The sequence below is a fragment of the Megalobrama amblycephala genome, linkage group LG1, assembly GCF_018812025.1.
Source record: "Megalobrama amblycephala isolate DHTTF-2021 linkage group LG1, ASM1881202v1, whole genome shotgun sequence".
Classification (NCBI taxonomy): Eukaryota; Metazoa; Chordata; class Actinopteri; order Cypriniformes; family Xenocyprididae; genus Megalobrama; species Megalobrama amblycephala.
In genome coordinates, this window is record NC_063044.1 from 2145683 (window position 1) to 2156677 (window position 10995).

At 36.9% G+C, this 10995-nt stretch overlaps 1 protein-coding gene across 4 annotated transcripts; it reads right to left on the minus strand.

Moving 5' to 3' along the window:
- Positions 1-1952: 1952 nt before the first annotated feature.
- Positions 1953-8166, minus strand: LOC125249112 (TOM1-like protein 2). Of its 4 annotated transcripts, XR_007180529.1 has the most exons (8): positions 7989-8166; positions 7584-7958; positions 7291-7424; positions 6352-6391; positions 6134-6257; positions 4222-4270; positions 3492-3522; positions 1953-2781 (listed from the first exon to the last, which is right to left on the minus strand). XR_007180529.1 is itself a non-coding variant. In XM_048161427.1 (7 exons), exons 1-5 carry the CDS (start codon positions 7635-7637, stop codon positions 4257-4259), a joined length of 366 nt encoding a protein of 121 aa, XP_048017384.1. In that variant the 5' UTR covers positions 7638-8159; the 3' UTR covers positions 1953-2781; positions 3492-3522; positions 4222-4256. The 4 variants fall into 4 exon arrangements, 3 of the variants coding, with proteins under 3 accessions (XP_048017384.1, XP_048017450.1, XP_048017308.1); XM_048161427.1 differs by having other exon boundaries at positions 7584-8159; XM_048161493.1 differs by lacking the exons at positions 1953-2781; positions 3492-3522; positions 4222-4270 and adding an exon at positions 5965-6014 and having other exon boundaries at positions 7291-7427; positions 7584-8164.
- Positions 8167-10995: the final 2829 nt, after the last annotated feature.

The following is a 10995-nucleotide window of genomic DNA, read 5'->3' on the forward strand; positions in this document are numbered from 1 at the left end:
TGTCCTTAAGATTTAGACAGGTACTGTTGTTTTAAGTGTTAACAGTTTCAATGAGCTTATGCACACATCGATGTGTGAATGTTTTCACACAGAAATCATGATTTATCCATAAGTTCATACTAGTATTTTTAGTCAAATAAGAAAACATTTACACCACCTGAGATCACTCAGATATTTGGTTTTTGTGCTCTCATGTGAGAATGCACCTCTAGAGATTGAGGAAATGTTATGTAAATTATTCCCTGCAGGCACACATTCTCCCATTCAGAATAATCCACATTAATGATCATAAGGACTGCAAAACATCAATGACAGCTGTTAACCTGTCCATGTTGGCAAATGATCATGGCCATGTGAATATATAAATCATTTTAATAGCAGGGCCATTCGAAACTTGAGGGTCTGCCATGTGCGTAGTAAGGCGATCACTTTGGGCAACCGCGGAATTAATGTAAACACAGATATCGGATGCGATTCGTGTCTAAAGTAAATGTAAACAGGCAGGCCAAAAACAACAGACGAATCTGTGCATTAAAGGATTAGTTCACTTCGAAATGAAAATTAGCCCAAGCTTTACTCACCCTAAAGCCATCCTGGGTGTATATGACTTTCTTCTTTCTGATGAACATAATCAGAGAAATATTAATAAATATCCTGACGCATCTGAGCTTTATAATGGCAGTGAACAGGACCAATGAGTATGAGCTGAAGAAAGTGCATCCATCCATCCAACTAATCCTTTAAAACTTGAAGTGTAAATGCAGCCAAGGACAAATACTGTTGTGATACATTGCTCATGCTTCTCTACTTGAATCTCTTAAAGGGATAATTCACCCAAAAATGAAAATTCTGTCACTTATCTTTTGTGTTTGTGGAACATACATAAAAAACGTATATTTAACCATTTTGGTTCTCACTGTATGGACCAAAATCACTGACATTTCTCAAAATATACAGAAGAAAGTCATACAGGATTATAATGACATGAGGGTGAGAATTTGACAGAAATTTGGCTGAACTGTCCCTTTAAGCAGAGGGTTGTCACTGTTTACATTCTGTCTCAGGATTGGAAATGTAATTTATAATAAAATCATGTTGATATTTTTTATTGTTGATTATGAAGGTTTTTTTCTTGCTCTGAACCTTCATATCTAAAAGAATGCCTCCAGTGGGATTTTAGGGAAATACCTAAACACTTGAAGTTCCTAGAAACATTTCCTCAGGGGTGTTGCAACAATCACTTGCTCGCGTTACCTGAGTATTTAAAGAAGCCATGTGGGTTAGTGTTTGTCCTGACAAGATAAGGTGTTCTGATTTCTCACAAAGTACCTACACTGGAAGTTAATGCCAAACTAAATCGCTTCCATTAAAACCAACAAAGTTGTTTGAATAGCGGTTGACTGAAATCTAGCCTCTCTCATCTGGCAGTAGCCTAATTTACAACATTTCACCCACAGCTTGTCCAGAATGCTGTCTATCCTAAAGCAGTGTTTCTTAACTCTCAGCTGATCAAATTCATTAGTTCCAGGTGGATTTGATCAGGATCGGTTGAGAAACCCTGTTCTAAAGGTTCTTGATTGGTGTAATGGAGGACTGTAGAATTATTGGTTTTAGATCAATATATTGTTAGCACTTATTCTTTGCTTGCACTTAAGCTTGATTGTGCCTTCTTTTGCTATTATTTATTTAGACATAAAACAAGTGCTAGTTAAAGGATTGTTTTACATTTAAGTAAAGTCTTATATTATGAAGTTGCTTAATATTCAAGTATATTATTTATCCAAAAATATATATGTATGAAAAATACTGTATCAATTAAGAAGTTGGTTTGTATTGTATGTGGTTACAGTGTCGATGTTTTTTTTTGGGGGGGGGGGGGGTCGTCGACAATGTGGATGATACACAGCCTCAATGTGTTACATGTTTTGAACAATAAAGTCAAATGATCCAAATCTATTTTGTGGCTTTTATTTATATTGCACTAGATGGCAAGCAGCACATGCAAATCTTTTCTAACAGGCTTTCCTCAGGTTATGTATGCAAAACGTGGTCAGTTGGAGTTATTGTGCACTGCATTATTGTACAAATATACAGGTTGTAGGTACTGTGCCAACTTTAAAGACCGTCATCAGGCAAAGGCAAATTATAAACAAAGATTTTAAAATAACCTTAGTTTTATTGAATATATTTTAACATAACCCCTAATATGAACTGTATAAGGTTGTACATAGATTATAGCACAAATACTAGAGACATCCAGCAGCCTGCAGACGGAAATCACATGCATTGTAAGAAAGAAACTTAACCTACTAACTTCTGTAAAATCCACTTCCTTCAAAACAGACTAATATTACATATTTAGTGTATTTACATACAACAGCTTTAACCTCAACAATCAAGAGCAATAAAGTTCTTTATGGATACTTTCTCCATTTAAAGAAAATTAAAGGAGTGTCTAGTTATAAAAATATTTCATAAGGTGGTATCCGCAAAATCACAATTGGTGTAATACGAGACATCGACAAAACCCACACCTAAAGTTTTACAAAGTTTGATCAAAATATAACATGGTTAGAAATAAACCAAAAATACTAAAAACGAACTGAACAGTGAGCTCATGGTTATTACCTGAAATACAAATGTTATGAACATGTTTATATAGAGATTATGCAAATCCAGTCCAGAACTACAGCTGTGAATGGCCAGGGTCTTTGTATGATGCTTTGACCGAAGGAAGGTGTTCAGCTGCTTTCGCCCTTTCCACTAGGAACTTATCAAACTCTGAGGATGAGAAAGAGATGAGACACTGAAATTAGTCTTTCACATGTCTGTTGTAAGAAATGCTGCTTGCCTAGATATAAACATATCAAATATTGCAGAATACTTGAGAGACACAATAGGAAATGCCATATATAGACATACAGTAGGAAGTACCATATGAAAAAATGCTTTTAAGAAGCCTAATAGCTGGGTTTGGAAAGTACCTGCAAGTGAGAAAAAGCTGAATTACTGAGCTAAGCGTTTGCAGATTGACAAAAAGAAGAGGGCAGAGGAAGGGTACAGAGAATGTGATAAAACCACAAGCAGACTGTGACCGAGTACTGATCACAAGTTGATGTCAGAGGCGTAGGTGTCTATGACTAAATAAGGACATAAGGACATCCGGCAGGTCAGAAATGAGCTTCATAGACTGAACCTCTTACAAGATGAAGACTGGATCATACAAACAGAATGGGAGTAGGGGGAAAAAAAGCTTTAAAAGTTGGCAACTGATATAACCAAGTATGCAGAAGTTAATATCTTAGCATTTTTGCTGTTAACTTAAATCTGCTTTGATTTTAATATGGCAAAATGTTACATGGTGCTGATAGTAATACAATCTTATTTGTAGCAGAAAGCATTATCATACTAGCCATATTTCATAAGCTTGCAAAAAAAAAAAAAAAAAAAAAAAAAAAAAAAAAAAAAAAACACCACCACCACAGTACCACCTTCACTAGTCACTCCCTCATAATCATCTTCCTGGAACACAAAAATACACATGAAATACAAACTTAAAAAGAGTTCACAATAATCAGTGTTTTAAGATGACATGAGATCCAAATGCACCCACTTAAACTTTATTCATAAATGTCTCTGGTTTTATTGCACGTTTCAGTGCAACAATTCAGTTGACAATATTTTTTTAAATAAACCAACAAAATGTAAACAGTATGTAAATAAGTGATTAATTATTAAATCAGTTGGAGCAGTTCTTGATATACTGAACTGCTAATCATTACTTTTGTCATGTTCAAGTTGAAATTAACGGTTTTATCGTCTGTTTTTAACACTATTTTGTGGTAAAGTTTGAGTAATTACTGACAAAGCATAGTTATACAAATTCATATACACTACTAACCAAAGAAATGCTCACAAAGGATGCATTTGTTTGATCAAAAATACAGTAAAAACTGTAATATTCTGAAATAATATTACAATTTAAAATAACTTTTCTATTTTAACTTTTTAAAATGTTAAAATTCATAGCTGATGTAATGGGGGAATTTAATCCAAAACTAAAAAAACTAAAATACTAAAAAAAAAAAAAAAAAAAAAAAAAATAATTCAATAAATGGCAAAGAAATCAGAAATTGTAAGTGGAATTGGAGCCACAACTGTTATATCTCCTACAATTCCCATCCTTAGCAACCAGTTAGAGGTTTAAGACATGTTACTCACATCATCAACATCAAGCCACTGTTCAATGTCATCCATCACTTCACTCTGACTGACAGCAGAAGAAAAAATATGAATTTACATTAGCATATTAAAGTACAACAATCAGTTCCAAACCACACCATCTCAACCAAGCTTCACACTACTTTAAAGGTGTGTTCACACTTGTAGTTCAGTTCTTTTTGGTCCGGACCAAAAAAAGAAAATGCATTTAGTCCTGGTTCACTTAACATTCACACTGTAATTTTTAACTAGTTTCAGTCTTATGAGTTTAGAATGACATGAGGGTGAATAATTAATGACAGAATTTTCATTTTGGGGTGAACTAAAATTACGGACAGAATGAACTAAACACCAAAAAGTCCCACAGAACCTTCAGCAAATAAAGATAATGAAGCATTTCCAAACATGCAGGCGACACAAAAGCAAGACAGCCGACACTCATCGTTTACTGAAGGAGGAAAAAAAAAAAAAAAACTGACATGCTGAAAGAAAAAGAAAAACAAGGCCAGAACAGCAGATACATAAGCTCGACCAACAGCACATCATAGGCCCTGTCCCAAATGGCGCACTTCATGTGGACTTTCGGTCTCGTGGACTTAAATTGCGCGTGCTCGCCGAGTCTACGAGTCCGTAGGCCGTCCCATTCAGCATTTTAACGCTCTGAAGTGTGCTCAGCAGCGTCCCCTTTGTACCCTTGAAGCGGTCTTCCGCGAAGCCCGCATAGATGCAGGCTCCGCACACTTTAACTACCCAGGAATCTTTGCGAAATGCCAATCAGACAACGGATGGGAGGAGATTTCACTCAAGAGCAATTGATGACATGGCTGAGAAGAAACTATTTAAGTGTAGGTATCATTACGGTTTTTATGACCTAGGTGTACATTTTACCAGTTGTTACCTACAGTTTATACAAACATTATGGTCATCGACCAGTGGTTGATATCTCAAACATAATAATAGCGCGTTGAATAATACGATCGCATTATGATTCATTAAATAAATAGAACCGAATGTCAGTCATATGTAAACCTAGTATTTATATTTAAACCTGTAAATTCATCTGAAATTCACGCACATGTTTATTATGCGTTAAAATTGTAATCTTAGTTCAAATGGAACATTATGTATTATTACAACTGTATACATTATTTAAATAAGCATGTATATATTGCCTAATACCTAGGTGGCATAAGCAAAAGCAGGCTGTGTATTTGACATGGAGATAATATTTTGCAAAAGAAAAGAAACCTGTTCTTGATGCTAAATATTATCCCCGAACCTGCAGCTCCTGTCAAAAAACAACCAGACCGTTATTTCCGGCGTGACGATCGATTCTGTCCCAAAAATACCTCTCAATGCACCCTTGTGGACTCGCGCCAAGGGCCCTATAGGTCTGCACTACATGATGTCACCAAAGTGTGGACTCCGAGGAAGTCCACAAGTCCGGAGTGTGCCATTTGGGACAGGGCCATACACTAAAGGCTGACTGTCTCATCAGCCAATCAGACCCACCATTCCCTTTTCAAGCATCCAATGAAACTGAGGCAACAATGTCCTGTCGCTCTTTGTATGGCTGCCAGTCCCTCAAGAGCTGCACAGCTTTCTGGACTATCAATACAATTTTTAAGTGGCGTTTACTAAGACAAGCATTAATATTGCTCATACTTAGCATTAGTGATACTAATAAACCCTTAACACATAGCATTACACTTAAAGGGTTAGTTCACCCAAAATGAAAATGTCATTAATTACTCACCCTCATGTCATTCCACACCTGTAAGACCTTTGTTCATCTTCAAAACAAAAATATCACAAATTAAGATATTTTTGATGAAATCCAATGGCTCAGTGAGGCCTCTATTGACAGCAAAGAATAAAATGTGAGCAAAATATGAGCAAAATTGGCACTTACTCAATCCTGCCATCTGATTGGATAGTGTGGGGACTGCTGATTGGCTGATTGCACTGTGAGCACCATTTGTTGCCTTTGATTGGTTGGAAGTACCAAAGTCAATGAGGTTTGCATTAGCTGGATTCTGAAATAAAACAATGAATTAAGAATGAATCAAATAAAGAATCTATCTATAGATTAAATCAGCAGTATTTAATATCAAATGTATATATTCTTACAGACTGTGTACTGCTCTGTCTGTTGAGATGCCTTTCAAATCTGAAGAAAGAGAAGTTGAGCAACACTGAGCAACACAAGTTATTAAAGTAATTTGATGTGGGATACACACAAACCTTTCAGCAAATTAATTTATGACTTCTCCAGTCACTCATGCTTAGTTTATAAGGATTTGAACTAAAAATATATTTGTAATATATTTACAGAAATATATACATTTATATGAATGTTTAAGATTAATAATTATTTCCCAAGTCTAAAATAAAAAAACAAACCCCCCCCCCCCCAATTTTCAAATTCAGTGTTTTCCATGATCGAGGGAACCCTGTCATTATAAAAGAGCGCTCCTCTATTTATAACGTTTCATAGTTCCCACAATTGCCGATATTAATTAGGATCATCCAGGACAATGGGAACATTTATTAATATTTTGAATTAACTAACCAATGAGACCAAGTTATTGCAAAGTCTTTCCATTTTAATTAGCATAATAACCCTGGCCAAGGCATTTTTTGTAAGTTTATCATGCAGTGATTTTGTTTTCCACTGGGTGGCAGTACATGTGACGGTCAGGTGTCTTCTTACTAATCACGGATGTGAACAGTTTTTGGTTTGATACAGCATACTGTTGTTTCTATTTCTGCCATATGAAGATAAAGTCGTATGCTATTTGTGTTTATAGTGTGTGAGATTCTGCAAGGAAAAAAAACAGTGAACTTTACGATGGAACTGTTAAAATACACATCAGTTGTTCAGGTTATCTAATATTAATATATTAAAGACCTTTTAAAAGGATTGTTTGGATTATCTATCATGAGTCAGATATTTATTCACCAAATTTCTTTTACAACACATTTACACCTTGCAGGTCTCCATTTGCCTGAAGTGAAAGTTGATATATGAATTATTCATGAAATGTTGTCAAACATCATGCCTCTAACCTGTGATATTGTGCAAACGTGGTGTTAATGTCATCATTGGCAGTGAGTAACTGCTCTATGAGCTTCTCCTCTGTCAGTCGGGGTATGAGCTCCACCATCCGGCCCTGCATGTCCTTGCTCATGGAGTACAGCTGCTACTGACCGGCACAGAGAAGAAGAGGGTAGAGAAACATCAACAACCCTTCATTCATAGGTCTAAAATCACACCTGGAGGATGAGTGTGTACATGCTGGAGAAAGAAACGGTGGAAAAGAAAGTAAGGATGTGTATTTGTGTCCGTGTCTCATTCCAACCTGTAGCACCTCCGTGTCCGACGGCTCAAGACTTCCAGGCTCCATCTGACTCATGTCAGACCACCACCACCAAACCGGTCATGCTGAACGATTTTACAGGCAGCATAACGTTCTCCACGATTTTTCCAGACCCTTTCACGTCTGTCACATGTGCTCAGGGTGAACCTGCTCTGTGAAAAGCACCAGTGGTGGACCTGCCCATTCCGGTGTTCAATGGCAAATCCCAATCGAGCTTCACGGTGCCGGGCAGTGAGCACAAGGCCCACTAGAGGACATTGGCGACCCTCACGAAGTCTGTTTCTGATTATTTGGTGAGAGACATTCACACCAGTGGCCTGCTGGAGGTCATTTTGTAGGGCTCTGGCAGTGCTCATCCTGTTCCTCCTTGCACAAAGGAGCAGACACCGGTTCTGCTGATGGGTTAAGGACCTTCTACGGCCCTGTCCAGTTCTCCTAGAGTCTCCTGGAATCTCCTCCATGCTCCTCAGACTGTGCTGGGAGACACAGCAAACCTTCTGGCAATGGCAAGTATTGATGTGCCATCCTGGAAGAGTTGGACTGCCTGTGCATCCTCTGTAGGGTCCAGGTATCGCCTCATGCTACCAGTAGTGACACTGACCCTAGCCAAACGCAAAACTAGTGAAAAACAGTCAGAAGAGATAAGTAGAGAAAAAAATATCAGTGTCCTCCACCTGTAAAACCATTCCTGTTTTGGTGGTCGTCTCCTTGTTGCCCATCTAGTGCACCTGTTGTTAATTTCATTAACACCAAAACAGCTGAAACTGATTAACAACCCCCTCTGCTACTTAAAGGATTAGTTCACTTTCAAATTAAACTTTCCTGTTAATTTACTCACCCCCATGTCATCCAAGATATTCATGTCCTTCTTTCTTTAGTCAAAAAGAAATGAAGGTTTTTGATGAAAACATTCCAGGATTTTTCTCCTTATAGTGGACTTCAATGGCCTCCAAATGTTTGAAGGTCAAAATTACAGTTTCAGTGCAGCTTCAAAGGGCTTTAAACGATACCAGACCAGGAATAAGGGTCTTATCTAGAGAAACCAGTGCTCATTTTCTTAATTTTTTTTTTTTTAATTATATATGTTTTAACCATAAATGCTCATCTTGAACTAGCTCTCTTCTTCTTCTCTATTTGAATTCCAGCAGTGTTGACGCTGCTAAGTGTATTACTGCCCTCCTCAGGTCAAAGTGTGAACTAACTGTTAATATAACAGCTGAAGCTGCACTGAAACTGTAATTTTGACCTTCAACCGTTTGGAGTCCATTGAAGTCCACTATAAGGAGAATAATCCTGGAATGTTTTCATCAAAAACTTTAATTTCGTTTCGACTGAAGAAAGAAAGACATGAACATCTTGGATGACATGGGGGTGAGTAAATTATCAGGAAATTTTAATTTGAAAGTGAACTAATCCTTTAACTGACCTGGGGTCTCATTTATAAAGGGTGCGTACGCACAAAACGGGGCTGGAAACGTGCGTACGCCAGTTCCCACGTAAAGGTTGTGATCTATAAAAAACAAACTTGACGGGAGAATCTGCGCACCTTTAAGCAAACTTTGAGCCGTGCGTACGCACATTCTGGAGACAAAGGGAATTGGCGACACCGATGGTGAGCTGAGAGACTAACGGCAGATGAAGGAAAACCACTTTAAATCCTCATTATGAGTCATAATCATAAGTACAGTGTATGTTCACAATAACAGTTTAAATTTAAACTCGCATGGAAACTCACGTTTTCATTTTGATATACATATTTACAATAATATTACACTTTTACTAATGGCGATAAGCACTGAAATTACATTACGCAGTCATTACGGAGAAGTTAAACAAACGTGATATGAATTCAGATAGTAGATGTGCTACTTTAGATCACTTTTCCTGTTTTAATGACAGCGAGGAGCGCTGGGAGCACAATAATTCCTCTTTAAACTACTGCAGATGTTATAACAAAATATTTTAGCGAGAACGACGATCGATGCACACTTAACTTCGATATTATGGAAGACACTGCTGGATTCGGTGGTCGAACGGTCCGTTGTCCTGTTTGAAAATTTCCAATGATAATATATAACCGCAGCTGCAGGAGGTGTTAATGTCGTGTGAAGGATCTTTAAACAATTACCACTGTATTTGAAGGATATAATTTGAGGAAAACGATAAGATTTGCACGTTTCCTTTTTAAAATACTTAAGTGAAGCGCCGAGAAAGACAAATGTAGGCTATTTACACTGCAATAAATAAGTAGGCCTATCCGTTTTCACTAAAAAATATAGCCTAGAAACATCCTAAAAGATATGTTCACCTTATCAGCAAAACTGCATAAATTTGATTCGAATTGTTTAAAACAATTAAAATACTATAGTAGTCAACATTTGAAGTGGATTAAAACCTTTCTTAAAAGTTGTCCTAAGACCCTCTTCTTAGGACAACTTAGTTCTTAAGACAACTTTGATGAACTTTTTTGATCCACTTCAAATGTTGACTACTATATTTGGCCAGTGGAAATGAATGAATCAACTCTATTCTAAAACCTTAAGTATTTAATAAAATTTTGTTTTTATGCATATTTTGATATATTTATTCTAAAACAAGAATAATGATTTTTAGCAATGTAATGTGCATGGCACAAATGTTAACCATGGTGTCATGTGGATGGGAACGTGTATGGAAATGATATGCAGATGAGGTTATGCATAGTAAAACTAGGCGTCGTAAGCTCCATATATGGTGATTTCGGGGAGGAGACAGGGTGGAGATGAGATGCACGTATGCACAATCTTCCGCTGACTGGGATTTATAAAGGGATTTGTGCGCAGGATCTGGCGTACGCATGGTTTTATAAATCTGATTTTTCTTTTTTTTGTGCGTACGCAGAATCTAGCTTTTGCGCGTACGTACACTTTTAGGATGAAATCTACGCAAAGTTTTATAAATGAGACCCCAGATCAATATCCCAGGAGTTTAACTGACTTGATGCTGTTCTCTGATTAAAAAGTGTTCCTTTAATTTTATTAGCAGTGTATATTAGAGCCAGTGATAGATAGATAATCAGGGGGAATTGTGGTTTGATTTGGTGCTCAGATGTGGTTAACACAACACCCACACAGTGTTTTAGTTAGGTCAGCAGCTTATTTCTGCCTTGAATGGCAGTTGAAACTGCAGAGAACTTATTTCCAAACTGAATAAAAATGAAATTAAAGTGAAATTTGTAATAAGTTTATTTTTTAACACTCTGTCTCAAATTCTGTCATTAATTACTCACCCTCATGTTGTTCTACACTCATAAGACCTTCGTTCATCTTTGGAACACAAATTTAAACAAAGATATTTTTGATGAAATCCAAGGTTATTTTATCCCACATCTTAGATTAGTCCATACCAGGCAGAG

What these genes read in the sequence shown, in the direction of transcription:
- LOC125249112 (XM_048161351.1), bottom strand. Translation starts at nt 7,637, where the DNA reads ATGAGTCAGATGGAGCCTGGAAGTCTTGAGCCGTCGGACACGGAGGTG. An exon ending in CGGACACGGAGGTGCTACAG is followed by an intron (nt 7,425 to 7,583) that starts GTTGGAATGAGA and finishes GCCGGTCAGTAG; the next exon opens with CAGCTGTACTCCATGAGCAA. An exon ending in GACAGAGCAGTACACAGTCT is followed by an intron (nt 6,258 to 6,351) that starts GTAAGAATATAT and finishes GTTTTATTTCAG; the next exon opens with AATCCAGCTAATGCAAACCT.